Consider the following 24750-nt stretch of genomic DNA (forward strand, 5'->3'; position numbering starts at 1 on the left):
AGCACAGAGTTATCCAATTTTCTAAATGTGTTTAAAGTACCGTTCATTCATCCAGCATTCACAAGCACTGTCAAGCGAAACGTCGTTACCAAAAACCCCAAATGCAGTAACTATGTTTCAGGGTTTTTTGAACTTGTTGTGTGACTACTTGCTGAAACGCTATGAAAGGATTTAAAAAGGGTACATTTGCCACTTTCATATTGATAATTAACAATTAAAAATACGATTAAATGACAATTCATCTATCGGAGTATACCTTTTACTTGCGTATCAATTCTGTCATCGCAAATTCAATAATTTATCAAATTAACAAAGTTATTTTCTTATTGTTTTCCAGGTCTTAGACTGCTGTCCAGGAAGCGAAAATACAATACTGCATCTCAGGCCTACTATTGTCAATATTGCAATAGAAAATATAAGAATCGTCGCAGTCGAGACGCCCATCGGCTGTTGGTCTGTTTACAGAATCCAACAGCCCGTTGTTACACGAGAGTAACTGAGTGTGTTGAGTGTGGTTATAGTACTGGTAACATATCCCACATGCGCAGACACTGTCTCAGGATGCATGGAAATCTGAGAGCCAAGCCCTGTGATTAGTCAGTCCTGTAGATTACACAGCCAAATGGTCGCTACTGTATTTGTTTAAAGAAGTTTTCCTTGTCAGGTGATTCCTACAAGTGCAAAATAAGAAATAAAAATATCGCAGCGTTGCATGTAAATATGCTTTTATCGTATCAAATACTCAGCCATGATTGGGACATTTACCAACCATGAGTCAGTCTTGTTAAACTGTTTCCTCAAGAAGATATTTGCCAAAGTCCGAGGTCCTGATGAGTTTAAACATTATTTGTTATTCTGTTATCGTTTCGTTGATGCATTTATTGCAGTTAGAGTCAACGGTAAAGTTGAACAAATAAAAATACCTATTGTTATTAATTGAGCAGAGAAAAAATTGTATACTGTGTACTTAACTACTTTACGTGCGTGTCTTTTTTTTATCAATTAGTTATTGAATAAACTTTCTACCAATTGATGAATTAACCAAATTATATTTTCATTATTTTCTAGATGTTAGAGCGATGCGGAATAAGCGACAACACGTGACGACATCTCAGGCATACTATTGTCAGTATTGCAATAAAAGATATATGCTCCGTGCTAGTCGAGACAGACATCGTTTGCTCTACTGTTTGAACAATCCAACGGCTCGTTGCTATACGAGGGTACTCCAGTGCGCTAAATGTGGTTACAATACCGTTAATGAGTTCAACATGCATAGGCACTGTCTGAGGAAACATTGCAACCCGAGGGGCAAAGCCCTGTAACTATTTATCACTTCTTTACAATTTCATTGTTGAAATTAATATGGAAAATGATACTTGTTTAATGATCAGAGAAGGTATTAGTACACAAATCAATTTTCATTCCAGTTATCGGATCTTGTCGATAAGATGTAATAAAAAAATTTGTGACACAATTGCATAGACGCAGTTCTCCGAACTGCCTTTTTCAAGAGCGTAAAAAATAAAACATGTTGATATCCTTTATGTAAACCTGTTAACAATTCATAATAAATTCCAGCTCTTTATTCGCACTGTACTTATTACAAGATTATCATTTTATACGTGTATTTATTTCATTTCACGCTAAGGGTGGGAGTGAAATAATAAACTTCCCCCATGATGAACACTTTGTACGTAAATTAAGTTCCGAGTATATTATTACCTGTTCAGTTATTATTTCGAATATAGTATCGTTTTCATTTCGTCTCTATTCTCTTATCGGATAAAAATTGTTACCTGAATTAAACCATTTCGTAGATTAACCCAATAATTTTCTTATTATTTTCCAGGTCTTGGAGTGCTTTGTAAGAAGCGGAAATCCAAGATGACATTTTGTAATCGAACATACTTTTGTAAATATTGTAACAAAAAGTATCACAACCGTGGAAGTCGGAACACACATACTCGCCGATATTGTTTGAAGAATCCAGAGGCTCTTCGATACACGAGAATGTTTCAGTGTTCCCAATGTGCTTACACTAGCGCTTTTCCAGCAAACATACAAACACATTGTCGCACCAAACATCTCAACTGAAAAATAAAAACTGTGTTGTTCCTGAACTCTTGTATGGAAAATTATTAATAAGGAATGTTGAAGCTTATCAAAATAAAAATTGCACGTTCAATTTCTTGCATCAACCAGATTTAATACAACGTTAAAGATTCGAATGCCGTTACACAAGGAAATATATCATTGACGAAGGAATATTTTTCCAAAAATTTAGCTTTTCAAAGTACAAAAGATATACTTGCTATCTTTCAGATGGAAAACATGTTCAACTATTTCTTGGTATTACTAATATGGTTAATAATTTTTTGAATTATCATCACATTGTTTTCTATATCTGTTAGATTTCATTCTGACCATCGAGTTCACTGATAAAAACAACTCAATCAAAAATGTTGTATAGTGATTGATTTTGGTGCGAATCTTTATCAATCTATTTAAGTACCTCGTACTTATATTTGCCCCTTTTACCGAGTAAAAATGATCACAAAAGTAAAGATTTTCTGAATTAACCAGACGATTTTCTTCACATTTTCTAGATCTTATAATGGTGCGGAATAAACGGAAACGCAATATGGGATACTATAGTCAAGTATACCATTGTGAATATTGTAATAGAAAGTTTGATCGTCGTAATAGTCGAGACTCACATCGTTCAAGGCAGTGTGTGAAAAATCCATGGGCTCGTTGCTACACAAGATTAATTCGATGTGTCAAATGTGCCTACAGTACTATCAACGCATCCCATATGCGCAGACACTGTATTAGCAAACATGGCAATTAACAATTTGAAACTCTGTAACCGTGGTTGTACAAATCTCGGGAATGAAGCCTGTTGATTGAAAGGTATGTTGCAGTACATTCCTGTTATCCCGATTTTATATGCATAATTTCGCTTATTTCTCAGAGTTCAAATTTCCTTGTACAGAAATGATGACCACGTTAAGTCGTTCAAGCTTTCATCTCCATTCACCAATGAAACACTCTTTATGGTTTCAGCAAAATGATTCTTATGTGAAATAATCAGGAATGATGAATAACTGGAAAGTAAAAAAAAAATGTAGTAACTGTTACATAAAATTTCGAAATTCCTATTGTTTCAGGAATACACTTTTGGACATCTGAATCAAAACTAGTCGGAATGCCAAAGCAACAGAAGACCCGTATTACACGAAGAAAAAGAAAAAGGAAGAATGGAAGAAAAAAATGTCCTTATTGCAAGAGAATGATTACCGTACCAAATTTTCTGAAGCACTGTCGAGAGTATTGTCGAAGCAATCCGAATTGGGCACCGAAACATTACAAATGTCCTTTCTGCAGTTTGGTTTCTCCATATAGCTTCAATGTTACTCAACACCTACGACTTAAACATTGCGATTTCAATGCTAGATATATCGGTATTTCGTAAACAGATAATTTCCTCCTTTGGAATGCCAGTAGTCAGCTGGTGCTTGCAGAAATTTCAGCACATTGCATACACTTACAGGTAATTTTTTTCTCGAAGCATTGCAAGTGCCAAGTTACGAATTTACATTCATCTGTGGTTGTACCGAGCTCTTGAAGTAAACTTTTAAATGAATAAAGTTTGAGAATCGCAAAGTACGACTAAGTGCTTGTATTCTCCTCACTATTAGCGACATATGTGGTTGATACAAATATTCCTTACCTACAGTCGAGACCTGATAACTTGTCACTGTTATCTAAAATTTCTCAGTGACTTCTCATGTGCGAATGAATTTTGCATACACTGCTACGAAATCACCTAGTACTTTGAGATAACGGTAGAATGTTATAAAGTTTCTACTGTATCATCAGTTTATTAACATCATAATTTATGGTTTATAAAATAGAGTTGTTTTACGTTAGGCTGCATGCATTAATGAACCGCTTCTCCTGGTATCTGGCGAAGTGTTTGCAATATCGAATAGAGGCGATGATAAATCTACTTAAAAGAAAAAAATAAATAAACACAGTAATGTCGTACAAGATTTGGGAATTCGTCTTGTTGCAGGAAGACGATCACGGTCAGCTGCTCAGCCAAAACAAAGTGGAAAATCTGTGCCACAGAGGACTCGTGTAAGACTCGACGGAAAGATACGATGTTTTTTTTGCAGCAAATTTTACAGTCCTTGTAATTTGACCAGACACTACAGACAGTATTGTCCTAATAATCCCAACTTTAATAGGAAAACGTATAAATGTTCACTCTGCGATTATATATCTGCATATAGTTTCAACGTGAATACACATATACGTAGAAAACACCGTGGACAAAGTGCTACGTGGATTCGCCTTGGATAAATCAGTGACTGAAAACATTTACATATACGTGTATGTAGTAAAATATATAAAAAAAAAAAAAAAAAGTTCATTAGATGTGATAAATGTTTATGTATACATATATACGTACCATATATATATATATATATATATATGTATATACACTCGTGAACCAAGTAATATCGGTGGACATAATTTTTCACATTTTAATTTCCCTTTTAAAGAATTGTATTCTGCGGTATGAAGTGCTTTAGTATTACGAAACCAGAATTAAATACAAGTATTATTTTCCTCTAGTGAATTAGTTTAGTAAAATGGCGCAAAGGTACCTCTATACTTGTTGCACTAAAAGCGTCGTGATGCATGGTGTATTAATAAATTAGTAACTTGATATTCTTTTTTTTTTTTTTTAACATATTTATTAAGCGTACCTTTTTTCACGAATATTCCATTCGAATCAACAATTTACTTCCGGTCGTTTAGTATTAAGTCTTCATTATCATCGGAAGGGAAAATTATGAGTTAAAAAATGTAAGGCCTTGTAAACTAGATTGAGCTCTTTTTTTTTTTCTTTATTATTTCAAACATAATTTTATCCAAAGAAAAATGTAGTAGTTATGTTAATAAAATTATATATCCGTATGAATGTCGCTCATTTTTATAGCCTGGTGTGAATTACTGATTTTTCGGCTTGTTTCAAATTTCATTGCATGCGAATTAATCTTGAAAAATAAAACTAAAATAACTATTTAAATTTATTCATTTCCAGATTATCAGCATCCCGGAGGACACGGACATATCTATGATGACATGAGTATGAGTCTAACAATAAATTAACTTTGAAAACTTTGAACTCTGACGATTGATTAGCACTCTTAACATGTCGAATTAGACAATTATTTTTACCGACAAATGATATTTTCTATTGTTCAATAAACACTTGTAAGAAAATTAATATGTGGTTTGCGTACGAACAGAAAACTTGTACTATTCATCGCATGACTCAAGTGCCTGTTTCTTTTGATTTTCGCAATTGATCTACAATAACAAATACAGACCTAAATAAAGTTTGGTATTTGTACAATGTTTCGGATTCACCATGTTGCAGGAAGACGATTACAAGTTATTCAACGAAAACTTGGAGGAAAACCAATCCAGCTGAGTTGGTTCCGAGATCTGGAAAGTGCAAAAGAAAGATGTCCTCATTGCGACAGATTGTACACAGCAGGAAATTTAACAATGCACTGTCGAAAGTACTGTCCGAACAATCCTAACTCTGTGCGAAAAATTTACAAATGTCCCCTGTGCAATTTGGTTTCCCCGTATAGTTTCAATGTTAATAAACATATACGCGTACAGCACGGTGATCAAAATTCTAAATATGTTGTTATAAATGATCCACAGTGCAGTCAAGTTAATAATGAATAATTAAGAGACGCAGTCATAACATTGTAAGGCATCTATGTGCGGTTGTACGCTAAACTTTCATTGAATTTCATTCCAAGGAATATATTTTACATTGTATCGCATTTTTTAATTCTTATATTCGAAGAATAATTTCTAAGTATGATTGTTTCCAGTACAAGACGTTGCGTTGATTGGCTCAAACTGGGTATCAGAAGCCTTATTTTAACTTATTGTGATGACTTAGCCTGTAGAAAATACAGCGCGGAAAAGACCATCGTACCTGTTGCAACGCTTGTGCCTTGACTGTACAAAGTATTACTATAGTTCGGTTAAATTTTGTACAATAATTCAGTTTAAATTTACTCATTAATAACTTTTTTTCTGGCCACTTAGCGTTAAGCGTGAAGACAAAACAATGAAGACAAGTTGTTGGTACTTACAAAATTGGAGTTCTGTCTTTTCTTTTAATAAATCAAGATACAATTCGGAGTATATTGCTTTGTATAAATGTTACATTAATAAAATGTCATATCAATGATTTTCTCAGCCTGGTATAAATCGTTAGTTAATAAGTGGTAACTGAATTGGTTCGCATGCAGGTATATCGATGTGAAACAACTAAATTAATTGGCATGATTTATTGATTTTCAGATTACGAGGACCTCAGGGAATACAGCGATACTTATCACGATATGAGTATGGATCTAGCAATAAGTAACTCAAGTTCACTTTATCAACACTGTCGCCAAATTGAGTTAAACAATGTAGTCGATGTTCGAGACAATTTGCTTTCTGGCGGGCATATCGAAACCCTACCCTCGACGACATCTGATCCATTTGCCAGTTGCTCATTGCGGGATAACTACGATAATCAGCATAGAAAATTTATCTGTCCAAAGTGTTTTCACGGCTACAAGAATCTTTCGGACATGAGAAAACACTATCGATTCCAATGTGGCCAGCGTCCTAGATTCAAGTGTCCCTACTGTTCAAAAACTTGTAAAACATCTTCCAACATGTATTCACACGTACGAGTCATCCACAAGAACCAAGAAGCGTACATCATCGATTTATACTGCGACTTTCAGAAAGAAGGGAGTGTTTCCAAATCTTGAGTGACGTCTATCACATATTTTTACCAGTTTTCAACCCAAATTTGTTATGTGACTGGTTACGCCAATTCTTAAAAAAAAAAAAGTTCCTCAGCAGCCGAGCAATGTTCGTGCAGCTCTTTTTGTTATTTCGTGTCCAAAAATAAATGTCATACAGATAGCTTTTCAACCAGATAAAAAAAATTTGTTGAACAAATTGACCAATAAAATTCTACAGAACCTGTATTCCAACTCTCAAAATTTGTGTTAATAGTTGAAATGTATTACATGTTAGTTTCTGTAGGGAAGTCATATCGTTGCCTGATTACTGATGTAATTGTTTCCACTGATTGCAGATGACATGAGTTTCTATAACTCAAGGTATGGACATTCACCGAGAGTTGGAATACAGGGTGCCCTTTGTCCAAGGTGCTCTAAGAGTTTCACTCACAGATCAAACATGACGAGACACTATCGATACGAATGTGGACAAAGACCGCGGTTCCAATGCCCATATTGTGAGAAATGTTATACTCAAAAGTATTATACCCGAAAACATATCAGAAAATATCATCCTAGTTGCAGACTTCAGATCAAAGTTCTCGGCGTTGAAAGACATAATTGATCGGACCAAGTAACGGTATGCAACACAATGAAATTAATCGATCTATTACAACCTTTTACGCGTACATGATAATATGAATACAAGATGAGAAATTTTTGACTGACGTGAAATTATGTGTAATTTTTTAATTTGTTCGCATTAGTATGCTACGGTGAACTTTGTATAAATGAATGTATTTACGGTAAACTATTATTAGTTATTAATATCGAGGTTGAATGAACTGTTTTGAATGTCTAGACAGATTTTGACAGTGTAACATGTACGTCGTAACATTATTTTGTTAATAAATCAGTATTGAGTTTGACCAATAATATCACTTGTTAAATTTGCTTATTAAGGAATATTGTAATGATGATGAACTGCAACCAATTCAGGGAAATCTTTATTGAGCCAGAAATTCAAGGATTGACACAAATAGACCAGACAACGAAAAATTCCTTGGGTAACTTGAACGTTACTTCTGTTTGTTGATTTGCTCAATTCATAGTGTATTCTTTGAATTCATACTCATCATTATTATTGAGCAATGAAACATCTTTACTGACGAATTATTGTTTCGTTGTTGCAGGTGCTGTTTGTGCGACGAGACCATCCACTCAAATGTCGACAAGACAATGTCGGAGAGCTCAGCGTTACACATCTATCACCAAACGGTTTTATTGTCCAAAGTGTAATCAAGGCTATACAAAGAAAAATTACTTGACAAGGCACTTTAACTTTGAATGTGGCAAATCACCCCGTTTTCAATGCCCTTATTGCAATAGCAAAACTAAACGAGCATCGAATGTCTACATGCACATACGAACTAAACACCCTGGTCAATCCGTTTTTTGTATCGACATATGGAATGGTACCAATTCTGCCAAATTCGATTCCACGTATAGTGAAACTTCTCTTAGCGGCCACTCCCAATAACGAACGCCGCTTTGGAAAGGCCAGTGTAAAAATCTCCAGCTGCACATTTTACTCGTCAATGTTGTTCTGAATAGCGGAGAAGGTGTCCGCTATTGGGAAGTTTCACTATAGATTATGTTTCATGTGTAAAGCCACGTATAAATCTTCTAAATCTTTTATTGCCGTTTGTTTTTTCCGTAGAATTTTCAGTGTTCTATTATTACCTGTATTTCGTACGATCAGGTAGAAATAAAATCATTTTCTTCGAGTATCCACTCAACATTATTAATTTATTTTCCATAACAATGCATAACACTTTACTTCTGGCAGTTACCTACAGATAATAGTTATCCTCATGTTATTCTGCCACCGGTTTGTATTATACTTTCAAAAAAGCCGATTGTTGATACTTTTATTCTTCTTTTTCCAGATATTTTAGGACCTACCTTTCCCCTCGAGACGCCCTGCCATCGGATGAGGGATAAAAACGTTTCAGCCGCAGTAGCTCTGAGACACAACATATTGTTTCCTTGTCCAAAATGCACCAGTATTTTCAATAGAAAAAACAATTTACAAAAGCATTTGAAATTCGAGTGCGGACAGTCGCCACGATTCAGCTGCCCTTACTGCAACTATCTGTCAAAGAAGTCGTCTAACATTCAGGCTCACATTCGCCGAAGTCATTCTGGCTGTACCGTATATGTTGTAGATATTTATCGACCGTGTGTATAATAAATTTTAAATGTATATGTACATTTTTCGTGCTTTATCAATAATTCACAATTTCGTAGTATTCAGAGCCGAGCTATCTTACAGCCTGTTGTTCATTCTTGATCGATATCGATTTAAGTTGTACATCAACCAGTGAAGAAAAAAAAAAGCACCTCAATGTTACGCACCGAAAATATTCTGATCGTGGCAATGCTATCGTAGACCATTTTTATTCTCTTGAATTAAATATATTTCATAATTATGGAAAAGATATTACATGTACCTGTGAAAAATAAAGATATGCCCTGTGTTTTTGCTGTTGTCACTGCACTATTCGATGATATGGTAATAAAAAGTATAAAGACAAAGTCTGTTCGACGGCCTTGCTGTACTTTTACGTCACTTCATCCTTATACTTTTACTAAATAGTCCTAACAAAATGATTTTATTCTTTTACAGATTTCAAGCGTACTGTTGACCACAATTGGCCAAGACTCTACAGACAACGTTTTGGTCAACGAAAGTCTTCGATCTCGGCACCTCGTAACAGTGGCCAATTCCCATGCCATAATTGCAGCAGTGTATTTAATCGAAAGTGCAATCTGACGACACATATACGACTGGAATGCGGGCAGTTGCCCAGATTCAATTGTCCGTATTGTATTTACCGTGCCAGACATCCGTCGAATGCTCGTGCCCATGTGCGAAGGAAACATCCGGGTCATGCGGTTTATGTTATAGACATTTATAAATCGTAAATGAAAACTGAAATGTAAGACTGGCCTACGTAAATCTTACAGAAATAATTCCGTATATAGTATTACTGGTTGCCGTGGCATAACGTCACAGGAAATCAAAAAAATTTTTATCCCTAAAAATTAAGACTGTAGTAATCATTTACTTCTTGCATACAAAAAAAAAAAAAGATGTACGTATGTAAACATGTATAGATGTATCAAACCACCTTACCATAATTAGGGGAAAATTATACATTCATGTCTGTATGTGTTTTGTCACTGGTTAATATTCGTTAGTTGAAATTTATTTGCTCTATAGTCCAATGATATTGAATTGTAAATAGCACCGCAAACAATAAAAGAAAACATGGAAGAAATACAACTCACTCACTCTCAACGCAAGTCGTTGCTAGCTTCTCATTGGTACGCAAATATGGAAGGATGGAAGTTGAACTGCGTTGCGGATTCTTGCCTATTCTTTATTTGCTTTATATAGATTAGTGAAAGAAATTTTTTTTATCGTATCCTTATATTAATTGAAATATTTTTTTATTCCAGGTCTTCACACAGCTTACTCAATCGACCAGTCGAAAATATTAATGCAACCACCAAACCAAATGTCATTTCCATGCCCAAAGTGCCCAAGCGTGTTCAACAGGAAACCGAATTTGAAGAAGCATTTGCGATATGAATGTGGTCAAGAGCCTCGTTTCATATGTCCTTACTGTAATTATCGGTCAAAGAAAACCTCGGATATTTATAAACACATTCGTAGAGTGCATAAAGACTGCAAAGTCTATCTCATTGACATTTCCAGAAATATGTATTGACATCCTATATGACCGATAAAAATTTTTAATGAAACATTTCTGTGTTTAGTCTGCTCTTCGTGAAACACAAATGTCTATACATTATTTGACAACAATTATATAATTAGTCAATTATATTCATAATAATGAGCCTGTAATACTTATTCGATCAAACCTTTCCATCGTAATTCCCAGAATTGAACGATTCCCTGGCAGTGAGAAATTACCATATTAACATCTTTTTCGTTCTGTACCAACAAACTCCGAGTGATTTATTTGTATACTTTAATTTTTCATCAATCTTTCATCATTAACAACACTGTGTAGTAGTTGTAATTAATTGCCCCTCCTGTCAAACTGATTTATTTCATTCAAATGAAGCTTTTAATTTTTCAGATTTTCCGCCAGCTTTCGATTCAGGAAGGCTGATGTTTAAAAATGAACAAGGCCATAGAAACCTCTATCGCACAAGACATTATTGTCCTAAGTGCGGACGCAGCTACTCACGTAAAGATCATATGAATCAGCATTATAAGTACGAGTGTGGCAGACCGCCAAGATACCAATGTCCGTATTGCCCGAGCCTGAGTAAACAGCCGGGGAATATGTACAAGCATGTACGCACCAAACATCCCAAGAGTGAAGTTAAACTTGTCAGATTATATTGATACAATCAAATGGTTCTAGTCCATTCTATTTATTTCAGATAAGTAATTTTTTTTTTAATAAACTCATCATTTACAAAGTGCAATAAATACATTTATGTATTAGTTATAAGTATTATGATTTGTATTTTAAAGTCTGTATTTTAAAAGAAAAACAAAGTAGATAGACCAAAAGTAATTATAAAGTACATCAGGTTTATGGTGTATATCAGAATGTTTAGTATAACTTTGTATGGGTATTTATTTGTACAGTAATCTTAATCGCATTGTATAATATATACAATATGTATCATATCCGCACAGATGTCTTATCTCTGATTCTGACCATTAACGTGCGTCGATCAGATACTTTTTGACCAACGAGTTTCCAATACGTCTTAGTGATATCCTGGCACACATAATCAAGTCTTCGTCGGAATATATGTATTACGTAACAGAGACAACGAAAAGACGAAGAAGTGACAAATTCTTTTGTCAACGGTGAAACGATTCCAGGCTTCTGTCATTAACACGAGTACTTATCTTCAAACCGAGTGTATTTTAAGCTTATATTCATTCAATTTGTTACAGAATCATCAACGTTCAACATACTTTGGGTCACGAGCTCACAACCGAACAAGAACCTCGAGCAAGTGTTGAAAGATGCTGAAGAGACAAATGTTAGATTCCAATGCCCAAAGTGTGAAAAGACTTATAATCGTGTTTCCAACATGAAATATCACTTCAAAAACGAATGTGGAAGAGGGCCAAGGTTCGAATGCCCTTATTGCGGCAGCCAGGCAATCAGATCGTCCACTATATATCGTCATGTGCGATTAAAACATCCGAATCATGCTATCGTTATAAGCAAATTATACTGAGAATGAAGTTGAATTCTTGTAACCGGTGATAAGCTACATTAGGTTCATAAAGCCCGACACCGCAATGTGTAATACGGGAATTATACGATTCGTGATATCACTTATTACCAAATGTTGTCGTAATAAAGAACTTAGAAAAAGAAAAAAAAATAGCATATGTCAAAGGTATTTTGCAACAATTAGCGTAAGTACAAACAGGTGTATATGCGATGAATAGAAATTGTGCGATGATTATTTTCAATTTGTTGGGTATGTACGCAGAGCAATTCAAGACAAACATAACGCAGTCATTTATAAAGGATAATATTTAATTTCTTTTATCGAATTATAAACAGAGGTTGCGCGAAGATTGTTTAATCAGTTGTCGATCCGTTTTATGGTTACTGGTATTTGTATGTATATTGGATGCATGTGTGATTTATTCTGCTTGCATGTTGTACCTATACCATTATTTGTACTTCTTCTCAGAACCGTTTGACATGAGCAAACCAGCTGACAAACGTCTTGTATTAAATATCAGCGAAATAACGTGCGAAAACAGAATGTACAAATGGAAACAGAGCGAGAGCTAATCGTACTGACTGGGGTAATGTCTTAATTTGTTTAACACTGAAACATTTTTTTTTACAGCCTTCTTGCCTGGATACATTGGGTACAAAAATATTCCGATACGAAAACCTGAAAGGCAAAGACATCCCTGTCCAAATTGTGGTAAAAGTTATACGACTAAAAGCGCAATGACAGCGCACTACAGATATGAGTGTAACGGAACACAGCCCAGATTTGAATGTGCATATTGTGGAAAACTGAGTAGGAGAAAATTCAACGTTAAAGCTCACATTAAACAAGTACACCCGACACTAGCTCCTATCTTCAAAGTATTGTACTGAGTATGTCGAATTGCGCGATAAAAGTTATGACATGTTTATGTATTTTGTGAACAAATTACAAATAAATAGCTACTACTTACAATTTTCGATTACATAAGAACAAGTATTGTACGTATGCTTGCATTCATTTCTCCCGCTGAGAATTTTTGCTGCATGATGTGATTTTTAAGAAGTATTTTTTAAGTAAATCATTGACAACCTTTTCTATACATCGTTAATGTTTGACGTTATGAATCCTTGAAAATAAATATTATTTTACCTGCGTTGAGTATTTCTTTGAAAAAACATTACTTGTACGAAGTAGGTGATAACTTTGTTTGATGATATCTTAGTAGTAGATTAATAAAACTTCTAATGATAAACTGTAAATTTAAGTAGTTAGAAACTTTTCCTTTTGTTGAAAAAAAAAAAAATAAACGAACAGAAATCAGTGCATGCAGTTTGTGACAATTGGCTTTACGCAAACCCTCATCACGTACGATACACACAAGTTCTATTACAACTAATAAGACTTAAAATTTTTCTAGGAAATATACCGGCTGGTTTTCACCATGTTAAGCACACAACTAATTCCAAGAAACAAAAAGGAAAGAACGACTTTCAATTCAATTTGAATACGGGAAAGTACCACTGTCCCACGTGCTTCAACGGCTATGGAAGACGGGATACGATGCTTGGCCATTATCGCTACGAGTGCGGGCAAGCGCCACGTTTCCAATGCCCATATTGCTCGCTGAAAAGTAAAAAAGCCTCTAATATCTATCAACACATTAGATGTCTGCATCCGAATGAACCGGTCACTGCTTCGAGATTATTTTGATACTGTACAAATGATGAAGTAAACCTCAAGAAGAAATATTTGAAACTTATCAACGCTATGTGATTTACTTTCATTAATTATTTTTCAAGCCGCAACCAGGTAATGATTAAATGTCTTTGACCATAATCGTAAGACATGTTTCTAGTATTAATAAAACACTTTACATTTGTAACAATTATTTTTCCCTTATCCGGTGTATCCCTTGTTTTAGAATACATGTGTGTAATTGAAATAGTTTAGTTTTGCAATGACATTTTATGGGAGTATTACTTCATGATTTGAAATTTCACTCTAAGCATTGGCGAACATATTTGCGTATCTTAATCTCAAATATGCACAGTTATTGTTTCCAGTTGATGGTGCGATGCAAATCATGATTTGAATATATCACTTTCCTATTATTTTGGTGAAGAAGTTTCGGGATCAGAAAGTTGGACTTGCACGAATTAGGCGTAAGAAATCTGTGTGCCATTTCAAAGTAAGAACCGCGGTAATACTATTTATCTTCCATTATTAACTAACAGACAACCCTTTATATTTCCAGATTACCGCCAACTTGTCGTGGGTAAAATACGACCATCTCTAAGGCCGTCGCGACGTTTTTTGAAAGTCTCAACTAGCTCATTGACTAAACAGGGTTTTCCTTGCCCAAAATGTGCAAGGAATTTTCGTACTTGGAACGGAATGACCCGTCACTATAGAATAGAGTGCGTTGATTTACCAAGGTTCAAATGTCCGTATTGTGACATGTGCAGTAAATATACGCAAGCAATTTATAGACACGTACGGACCAAGCATTGTAACATGGAATTGAAGTATGTAAAACTGTATTGAGGGATCATTGGTATAATGTAGTGAAATATGAAAACGTCGTATTTTTTTTCCACGGAAAAAAAAATTTCAACGCATACCATTTAAGGAAATAAATATGTTGACCAATACTTCAGAATGATTGTGCGGCTTCTTTAAACTCAGAGAGTGAATTCCAAGTATACAGATAAATATATTGAAGTCGTACTGTATCTTGTATTGTTAAAATCAAGTTCGTCTATTCTTTCTGAATTCGAAAAGAGTTATTTGAAACATTCAATAACGTCACAGCAGTTCCACAAATATCATGCATCAGTTAACGAAGTAACATCCTACGCTGTTTCCTTCCCGTCACATCACTAATTCTTCTTATTTTACAATACCGCTTTAGCGTCTGTTGAAAAGTTTGTTTTCATGTAATATCATTTCTACCCATTGTGTCCTTTAGATTTTTATTATTCAATGGGAGTAAATTGTTTTTGATTTTACTTATCTAGAGTACAGATTATTCGATGGAAGTAAGTCGGATCGCCAAGTTGTTTTTAATGAGTTTATTTTACTTTTTCAGTGCAGTACAGATTAGCGACATGTCATCCGACAGAAAAATCAAAGAAGCAATTCTTCTGCCCAAGATGCAACAGCGGTTTCACATTGGAATCTAATATGATGACCCATTATCGGCACTTGTGTGGTCAAGATCCAAGGTTCGGTTGTCCTTATTGTGACAAAAAGGATAAGAAAGCGTATAACATATACAGGCACATTAGTAGGTGGCATCCTGGCTTGAAAAATTACGCCAAGAAACTGCATTGAGCAGTAATGATACGTTAATGTGAAATGATTGTGTAAGATAATCTATTCAACTTAATTTATGTCACGCGTATCGATTCCATTGCAAATTTTTTTTCATGGCTAATGTAATGGACACGATATTGGTAAAATAAAACGACGGAATCAGCCCCTACCGACCATACATAATCACAGAGTTATTAATTTATCAATTACATTACAGAAATTATTGTTTGATTTTCACTAGTTAAATCCTGACGATTCTTCACTTCTTCTTCACTTATATTACACATGCATTTATGATATCGATATATTTTGCTTTCCAAAGCTATTGGCTGCGTAAATATTTTTCGAAATTTAATTTGCATTGAAATTAACTTGTTGAAATTATTGCCTACAGGTCAGTCATCGTTAATTGATGCCACCTTGTGGAACGTGCTACAAACAAATATGGAACTTACTGCTACGGATGTGAAACACGCAGAAGACTCGTTAAATTCGCATCCCTATAAGATGCCGTATCATTGCCCACGCTGTAATGCCGGTTACACTTACGAAAGAACTCTAAGATCACATCTTAAACATGATTGCGGTAAACAGCCAAGATTCAAATGCCCCTACTGCAGCAAACGCGACAAATGCTCCTCAAATATATACAGACATGTTAGATTGAGACACAATGGATTGCCCATCACAATTTATAAACTCTAGTCTGAAATCATTTTTGTTATTGCGCATACTCCTTGTGTCCAGCCATCCAAATCCCACCGAACCCAACTAATGTGAAAAACTTGAAGTCTAAGTAGTATGCATGTCCGTAATATTAAGTTAATAAATTGTAGGAACGCTAACAGAAATACGATGCATTTTTCACTACTGATGTTTCTCTGCGATTTATAAGTGAATTGAATCGTCTGTTTCTGGTTTGAATAAAGCTGACTTACTTGTAAAGATATTCGTGTTTACGGAATACTTGAACATTCTTTTCGACATAATGTATTTACACTGTTATTTACTTCAAATATCATTCATCGTGCCTACCCTAATGACAAACAACTCTTATCCCCACCGTCTTAGTACATTGCCAAAGACAATATTTACTTGGTTTGATTTTATTTTGTCTAGACGACGATGCATCGCACCATAAGATGAATGATATTTATTTTTTTTTCAGATGTTCAAATGCCAAACAACTGGTCAAATGGAACGTCGGTTACAGCTTATATATGTCATAAGTGTGACACGGGATACAGAAGGATGTGGGATATGATAAGACACAAGTGTGGACAGATGCCTCGTTACTCATGTCCTTATTGTCAAAAAAAAGACAACTCGTCGTCTAACGTTTACAGACATGTAAGAAGGTGGCATCCCAACTTACCCGTGGAAGTCAGAAAATTATTTTAAACAAGTTTTACAGGAGAATTTCAAATGTATTCTAAATGAATCTATGTTATCGTATGACAGGGAATAAAATTGAAATGATCAGCATTTATGCTCTATTATTTTTCGCCGCGAGAATCGATGGAGTCATTTACATCGCCAGGAATCGATGTAACATCACTCGCTATATAATATCACTCAAATCTCACTGATTTTTGTACCACTTTTGTGTTATTTGTATTCAGTATTTCTTGACTACCACACCAACTGTCCTGACGAATTGGAATATCGCATAAGAATTTAGGAATTTGTACATACTAGATTTACCTCGATTAGTATGCGACTTGAAAATTTCAGGAAGCACTAGGCCATCGCAATATTATGTAAAGTATGTACTTTGTAATTAGGTAAAAATAAAACCGAAACTTTATCTTCAGTCTACCCCGTCGTCATCCGTGAACCAATCCACTGTGTTAACTACCACCCTGTTCCTTTGGGGTATGTGCGAATTATTTATTGCCTCCTTGTAAATTCGAATATACCTAACAACTGGCTCGTTGGTGTAAATTGGCATGTGCAATCGTAAATCAGTACTAAACATTAACTTATTGAGTTGGAAATGTTACTAATATTGTATTGTTTGTGTGCGGAAGCTGGCTGGTAAAGGCGCGCTTGTGAAATTCTTCATATTCTGTGTTATAACATAAGCACGATTAAATTTTTACTAATTTCAAATTGCACTCTTGATGCTTGCAGGTATGTCGGTAGCTGCTATTTTGTATCCAAGATACGTGCAACGAAAGAACTCCGTGCTCTCATCGCTACAGTTGAAATATGCATGTCCGCACTGTGGATTTCTTAACAAAAGAAAGGACCACATTTACAGACATATCAGAAGCCTGCATCCGAATCAGCCTGTGTGTTACATGGATTTGACAGAGTTAATAGAAAGATTTTTTCTGTTTTTGTAGTCCTCTATAATTGATAGCCGTGATTGAAAAACTACTAACAAAATTAATTTTCGTCTGGTTTCAGGGAACCACGGGTATCTTGATTTCATGAGGCACGTCAAGTATTCTGAAATGGAAAAACATCCTTGTCCAAACTGCAGTCGTTGGTATAAGAGGCGTAGCCACATGTTACGCCACTACAGATACGAGTGCGGCGTACCTCAGAGATTCGAGTGTCCTTATTGTGGTAGCCGATTAAGACAACGGACACAAGTTTGGGCGCACATAAAAAAACTTCACCAAAATTCCACACTTTATTGTACAGATGTAATGACGAATAATGTTTTAGTACCGCAATCATTGTGTAAACAAGGTAGCATTTCCGGGGTGCAAATTACTGATAATAAAGTAATCTAATAACGCTAATTGAACAGCATAAACATGGGCAGAATACATTTTTATTTTCTTTGTATCACGAATTTCTCCTTTCTCCAACGATGTCTGCTACTTTACTTTAGCAAATTCAACAGTAGGTACCTGGTTACGTTAATATCATAAGAATCCTTCATTCTTCTTTCCTGTTTAATTCTCATTCTAAAGTAGTCGCTCTTCGCTTCTCAACGCATTAGATGCTAACCATATTGTCGTGAAATGACATTGAACGCAACCAATTATTCCGGATAACTAAAACCCTTTTATTTACTTTTAGATGAGGCCAGCATAATCCCAAGAACACCTGATCTAATGTTATTCGAGGACCTCGATGACAAGAGACATAGAGTTTCGACTGCATCTACCAGTGTACTTTGTCCAAAGTGTGGCGCCGGCTACAAATCTGCTCAGTCAATGCGGATGCATGTCAGATACGAATGCGGCTTGGATCCAAGATTTCAATGCCCGCATTGTGGTATAAAATCAAAGCGAAAACAAACCGTTTACAAGCATATCAGAAATAAACACTCCGAGGCGGCAGTTTATTGCATTGACTTGAAAAACGTTTCAGATGGAGGGAACGAGGGAGTCTGAATGTAGCATCATTTCAAATGAATTTCATTATATTATTTTGATAATTTTTATTTTTATTAATCGATTTTGCCAATAGTAAAATATCGAATATAATTCCTACTATTCGCATCATGTACGATCGATTGGGGTGTGAATTTAATAATGATCTATTGTATGTTTGTCTTAATGCGATGTAAAATCTCCCTGGTTAAAGTAAATAAAACACGTTTTATTTCAGACACAGAAGACACTGTACTTCTCTGCTATTGAATTTCTGATCCGACCGTTGCTTTACACTATTTGACTAATAAATTTCTTCCAACTTTGTTTCAGGGCTCCGGACTCGAGACGCAAGTATTAAATTGAAGAAACGATCGCAACACTGTCACACAGTTAAATCAAAGTTAAATCAGACCAATGAAAATATCAGATTCATGTGTCCAAAATGTAAACGCGACTTTTCCTGCAAAGGTAACAGAAACCGACACGTGAACTACGACTGTGGACATCCACCGAGATTTCAATGCCCGTATTGTAAATTACGAAGCAAGCAGACTTCGTACATTTATTGGCATGTGAGAAATAAGCATCCGGGACTAGAAGTCTACACCCTTGATTTGAAACTTTAGCAAAACTTTGGCTTGCAATTAGGTCTTAATCATGTACACACAACATGGGGATAAATAAAATTGATATATGCCATTTTTCGAACACCACTTAGCTCGAAGTGATTCGAGAAAATGTTGCACTATGTTTCGTCAACAATATATGTTATTTTTCTAATTATTAACACGAATTTCACCCCCTTTTTCGTTTTCTTCTTCTTCTTCTTTTGCTTATTCTGTCATTAATTTATAAAAGTGTTTTTCAAACTTACTTCCGGCGCTATTTATAGACAATAAATATCCCGATTGAGTTATTTTTGTTCGCGAAATTCAAAAGGTGAACCTGTTGTACTAGGTGTGAAATATTCTACTTGTCTTATTACTAGACATGTTTTTTTTTTTTTATCTCCAACTGAAATAAATTTTGGAATAATTATGCAAGAATCAATACTATTGGTGTGTTTGGTTATAGGTCCAAAATTTTATTTCATACAGATTTTATTTTCAATTCAAACAGTTTGCCGTTTATCGTTTCAAAGTCATTTCTTTTTATCCGAACTCAGAAGTGCGATGAAGATACATATTTTTTAAGTTAAAGCATTGAGAATGACAAAATAGAACGTAGGAATAAACAAACAACAAGAGGAAACAAAAACTTATGAATAGTATTAATTAGTTACAATTTTTGTAGAAACAAGTAAATGTACAGCATGCTTTTGCTTATCAATTCGGTCCTAAGGCATAGCCAGTGCTTTCTTTGTGGATATTGAACAATCAATCTAATGAATTCGAATAAATTTCTTTTAGAATTTTCGTAAGTAATCTTGTTACTTGTAAACAGTTCCAAGCCCAGTAAAATCCTAACATCGTTTTCTTGTTTTTCAGAAACGCTAGTCCGTTCGATGTTGCCTAAATCCAGCGGCAGCCACCGGCAGCGTTATCCTATGGTGCCAATGGTCAAAGATCTTGCAACAATGTGGTTAGCCAAGCAGCGCATTGATTTTTCTTATCGATGCGAGGCTTGTGGAAAAGGTTACCAGCATCGAGCGACATTGTTGCGCCATACAAGACACGAATGTGGAAAAGAGCCACGTTTTAAATGCCCATACTGTGTCCACCGTACGAAACAGCGCGGAAACTTGTACCAGCATATTCGTACAAATCATCCTGGAATGAATGTCTTTTCCAGTACTATTTAATATTATTTAGCAGCATATCTCTGATTGTTTCTAATAGTAATGTGAATAATTGTGTTTGTATTTTTGTTTTTTTGTTTTTTTTTTGTTTTGATTTTTCATCATTTTTTATCGTCATGTAATTTATCAAATGAATTTTAGCTGTGGTATCGGGCAATTGTAACATGTTTTGAATGGACGATGTTGTTTACAACTTCAAATAAATAATAGTTAAGAACTAATTACTCTGCACAATATTTATTAAGTCAAAATTCCACCTTAGACACACATGTACATAAATCATACCAATTGTTATTTTCATCATCCGAATATACTATAAATGCTGCGTGTCCAAAACGTCATGTAAAAGGGTTCTATTTTGTACATGTCTTGATCAGTTTACCGAACATGTTCTGATAATATTTTCTTCTCTTTATTTTCCAGAGGTAACAACAATGTGGAGTACGCATCATCATTTAAAACATAATAGTTCGCAACAGAATCTGGTGACACGATGGCATACTTCTGTGTCACACTCTAAATCTACCGAAAGGCTTCAGACTTGGTTGGACAGAAGACCAGGAATCTTTGAGTGTCACAAGTGTGGAAAACGGTACAAGTGGTTGAGAAATTTGAAGAACCATTTGAGAATCGAGTGTGGAAAGGATCCGAAAGAATGCTGTCCGTATTGCCCCCATCGTACTAAGTATAAAAGTAGCCTTCACAAGCACATAAGTAGAATTCATTTTACATAATATTATATGTAAGTCATCTCCGTTAGCCGTTAGACAATGGATGCTGTTGACGCAGTTACCACCTGTAAAGAGTTTGGCTTAAAACAAACAATCACTATTACGATGAATAAATTAAATCCCCAAAGTGCTGGAGATGTAGAACTGTTGTTATTCTTGTTGTTGTCGTTATTGTTACTATTATTATCTTGATATTAAATTTTATTATTAGTATAATTTTATTATAATACTATAATTGTATGTGTTCTCTCCCACAGCCATGAGACTTCACATGCGTCGTTAAGAGCACCTTATATTCGTCCTCCATTATACTCATTCTTTACAGCGAATCCGTGTAAACTTGAAACTCGTTGTTCAACAATTTACGCAAGCTGATTAGAACAATAATTTTAAATAAATCATCACATTTACATAAATCAAATAGCATCAGATTATAGTGCTGGTGATGGAAATATTTTTGACCATGTTATGAAATCACCTATTTCACCATTCATAAAAACCCTTTTTTCAGTGAAAAATAATTTCGTTCCTGACTTAGGTTGAAAAAAAAAAACAGGAATAATTAAAAGAAAAAAGAAAACTAAAACGAAAACCATTGCTTCTTGACTGAAAGTGAACATCGCGTTGCATATAGTAACTACTAATGCTAATTTTTCTTTCAGATGTTAAACACACTTGTGATTTATGCGGCAGAACTTTCGCTTGGTCTTCTAGTCTACGTTTGCATCGAAAAATGGCTTGCGGAAAACCTCCTAATTTTCACTGCACACTCTGTAATTACAAATCATGCTTCAAGGGCAATTTAAAGAGACATCTTAGCTCTCAACATAGAGTAATTCTGAATTGATATTTTTTAATTTGTTTTTATTGTTCAGAATTAACGTCTTTTGAGATAAACTTTGAATGTAATTGGTGAATCTTCACGTATCGTATTTTGATCAGGGATCTATTTTGCAGATTTATTGTATGAAAATGGTGATTTTAATATACTCAATAATTTACAGTAGGCGAGACGTTGGGTTGAATATAAATACCTGAGGCAATGAAAATAGTACGTGACATTGTAAGTGCCGAATAAAAAGAATTTTTGGTATTGTTGTTAATAAAAATCTTACCCAAGTGTCAATTATTGCTTCTTACCCCAATAGACACTGATTGCGCACTGAAATACACTCCTTACACAACTCTACATATACATTGTAAACCTTTTTCTCTTAACACTATAATATATCTTGTATGTCAATTATTTAATCTTTTTCATTTTTGTATTTCTTTTTATATTACCAAGTGTAGTAGCTTGTTATGCACTGAGTGTTATATATAATTAGAAACATGTATTCATAAATTTCAAGATTACTGATTATTGTCGAAATTGAAAGGCAAGAAAAAACCCTCGATAAAGAAGTTGCGAGTGCGCTGATTTGATTCTCTATCGAATAAATGATACATTGTGAATTTTTACAGATCCCCTGTTTCCAATAGTGAGACCAAGACTGCATGTTTGCCCACGCTGCGGACAGATGTATTCGTGGGCATCCAACTTGCGAAAGCACCTTAGAATGGGCTGTGGCATGAGCACTTGTGAAACGCACTTTTCATGCCAGTACTGCCCTTACAGATCCAGAATAGAAGCAAGTTTTTTGAAGCATTTATTTTCAGTACATAACATCAAGTAAATATAAGTGAATATATTTTTATGTATCTGATCCATGTAAATTTCTTGAGCGATAGACTTAATAACCCGGATTAACAAACAGTTCACCAATCATTGTGGGAATTTGGTTTTCGGATACCAATTTTTCCGACTATATAGTTTGTAAACGATATGCTTAATGCGTGTCATTGTATAGTTTAATATACGTCGATAATTTCCATTGTTTGACTCATAGATTAAATTATTACTATCGCGCACATACTGGAAAATACGTGTGCTTTTACTGTTTAAGAATATTTAATGTTTCCAACGCCACATAGCGTGGTCGATTTACCTTTGAAACCATTACGTTTTCCCTGAGTCGATGAGATGTTTTCCTGTAGAATCATGTGTAAATTTTCGGCATGTAAATAAAATAATCTTTTTACTCGACTTATCCCTTTATCCAATGAATCGACTAATTATTTTCATGTTCAACAGTTAATATTCCATTTATTTGTACTCTAGAAATGGATACATCTTTATTTTCTACATCAAGTTACTATTCAAAGAATATCATTGTGTAATTTAATGTACTAGATAATTATGCTATCAACAATCATCGGTCAATATAACTGATTATTGACAAGAAACTAGCACTTTATTGTAATGTACCTGTGAACTATGTTTTCTTCTACGGTAGTTCGCATGTTGAATGTCTGGTATAGTCTACACTGGATTTCGATTATTATTCATTTTCTCAGCGTGCAATTATGGCTGTACTTACGTCATGGTAATTTGAAATAATGTTTGCAATATAATGTCATCTATAGCTTATAAATTGGCTGACCTTTATTTGTGTTTCAGAACTGCGTCAGAAGTGGAAAAACATTGGAAAAGAGAGCATGGTGCTCAAATCGCAATATGTAGCTGAAACTGATTACACAGCTGTTTACCTTCCGGATGAATCATTTTTTGAAAATCAACAATCATCAGTGCCATTTTACAATGTAGCGTACAAGAATCAGTCACACTTAAAGAAAAAAGCCACTCATTGTAAAAACGGAAATCGTAGAACCCCCGGCAACTATTCGTGCCAACGTTGTGGCAAATCTTACAAATGGAAGAATAATTTAGTAGATCATATGAGATTGGATTGTGGAAAAGAAGCGAATATTAAATGCGAGTTTTGTAATTATCGTACAAAGTGGAGTTGGAATCTTAAGGCTCACAAAAACCGAGTTCACTTTAACAGATCTAAGAATAAATAAAACTGTTGTACATGATGAATATATTAAGATACTTGTATGCATAAAGCAATTTGACGAAACACTCTTTATTAGAGTGTTTTAAAAAAGCCGACTATTTTTTTTTTACGAAGAACATTGAAAAATCTTCCGAGTGTCCCTCAAAAATGACCTCGGTCAAATATGAGCTCTTAATATTTTCATATTTTACCGAGGTCATTTTTGAGGGACACTCGGAAGATTTTTCAATGTTCTTCGAAAAAAAAAAATTAGTAGGTTTTTTTGAAACACTCTACTCTTTATATTCCGATACTTATTTATCGCCAACATAGAGTATACATCCAACAGTATCATATGCGAAGATACTATTGGAATAAATTCATCAGTGTTCATAAAGTTAATCAGCTAACAGCGGTGAAACGAATATAAGAACAAACACTGTTTCAATCCATTTTATCAAATGTTGGAAAGTGTGAAAAAAAAAACAAAAAACAAATTACGTGTATATGTGCATGTTATCAATATCTGATGGATATTTTCTC

At 34.7% G+C, this 24750-nt stretch overlaps 1 protein-coding gene across 40 annotated transcripts in view; it reads left to right on the forward strand.

Annotated features, from left to right (window-relative positions):
• LOC107221848 (longitudinals lacking protein) overlaps positions 1-24750 on the forward strand; it is a 101977-nt gene that overhangs the window by 27934 nt on the left and 49293 nt on the right. The window contains exons 7-8 of one of the 40 annotated variants that reach the window (XR_006903220.1): positions 3174-3556; positions 4082-4214. The exons of 24 other annotated variants lie outside the window; for them this stretch is intronic. Coding sequence is in view for 15 of the 16 variants with exons in the window: in XM_046733632.1 (XP_046589588.1) it covers positions 15859-16050; positions 16633-16865 (425 nt within the window). In the remaining variant the exon portion in view is untranslated. Of the gene's footprint in view, positions 1-337; positions 646-1852; positions 2113-3173; positions 3557-4081; positions 4413-5119; positions 5165-5458; positions 6296-9537; positions 10056-12779; positions 13084-15858; positions 16051-16632; positions 17223-17597; positions 17782-17876; positions 18232-19129; positions 19472-20286; positions 20647-21020; positions 21478-23828; positions 24248-24750 lie in introns of those variants that run through there. 15 more of the 40 variants (XM_046733632.1, XM_046733636.1, XM_046733672.1 and 12 more) reach the window with 15 other exon arrangements.

This window comes from Neodiprion lecontei, chromosome 3, assembly GCF_021901455.1.
Source record: "Neodiprion lecontei isolate iyNeoLeco1 chromosome 3, iyNeoLeco1.1, whole genome shotgun sequence".
Classification (NCBI taxonomy): domain Eukaryota; kingdom Metazoa; phylum Arthropoda; class Insecta; order Hymenoptera; family Diprionidae; genus Neodiprion; species Neodiprion lecontei.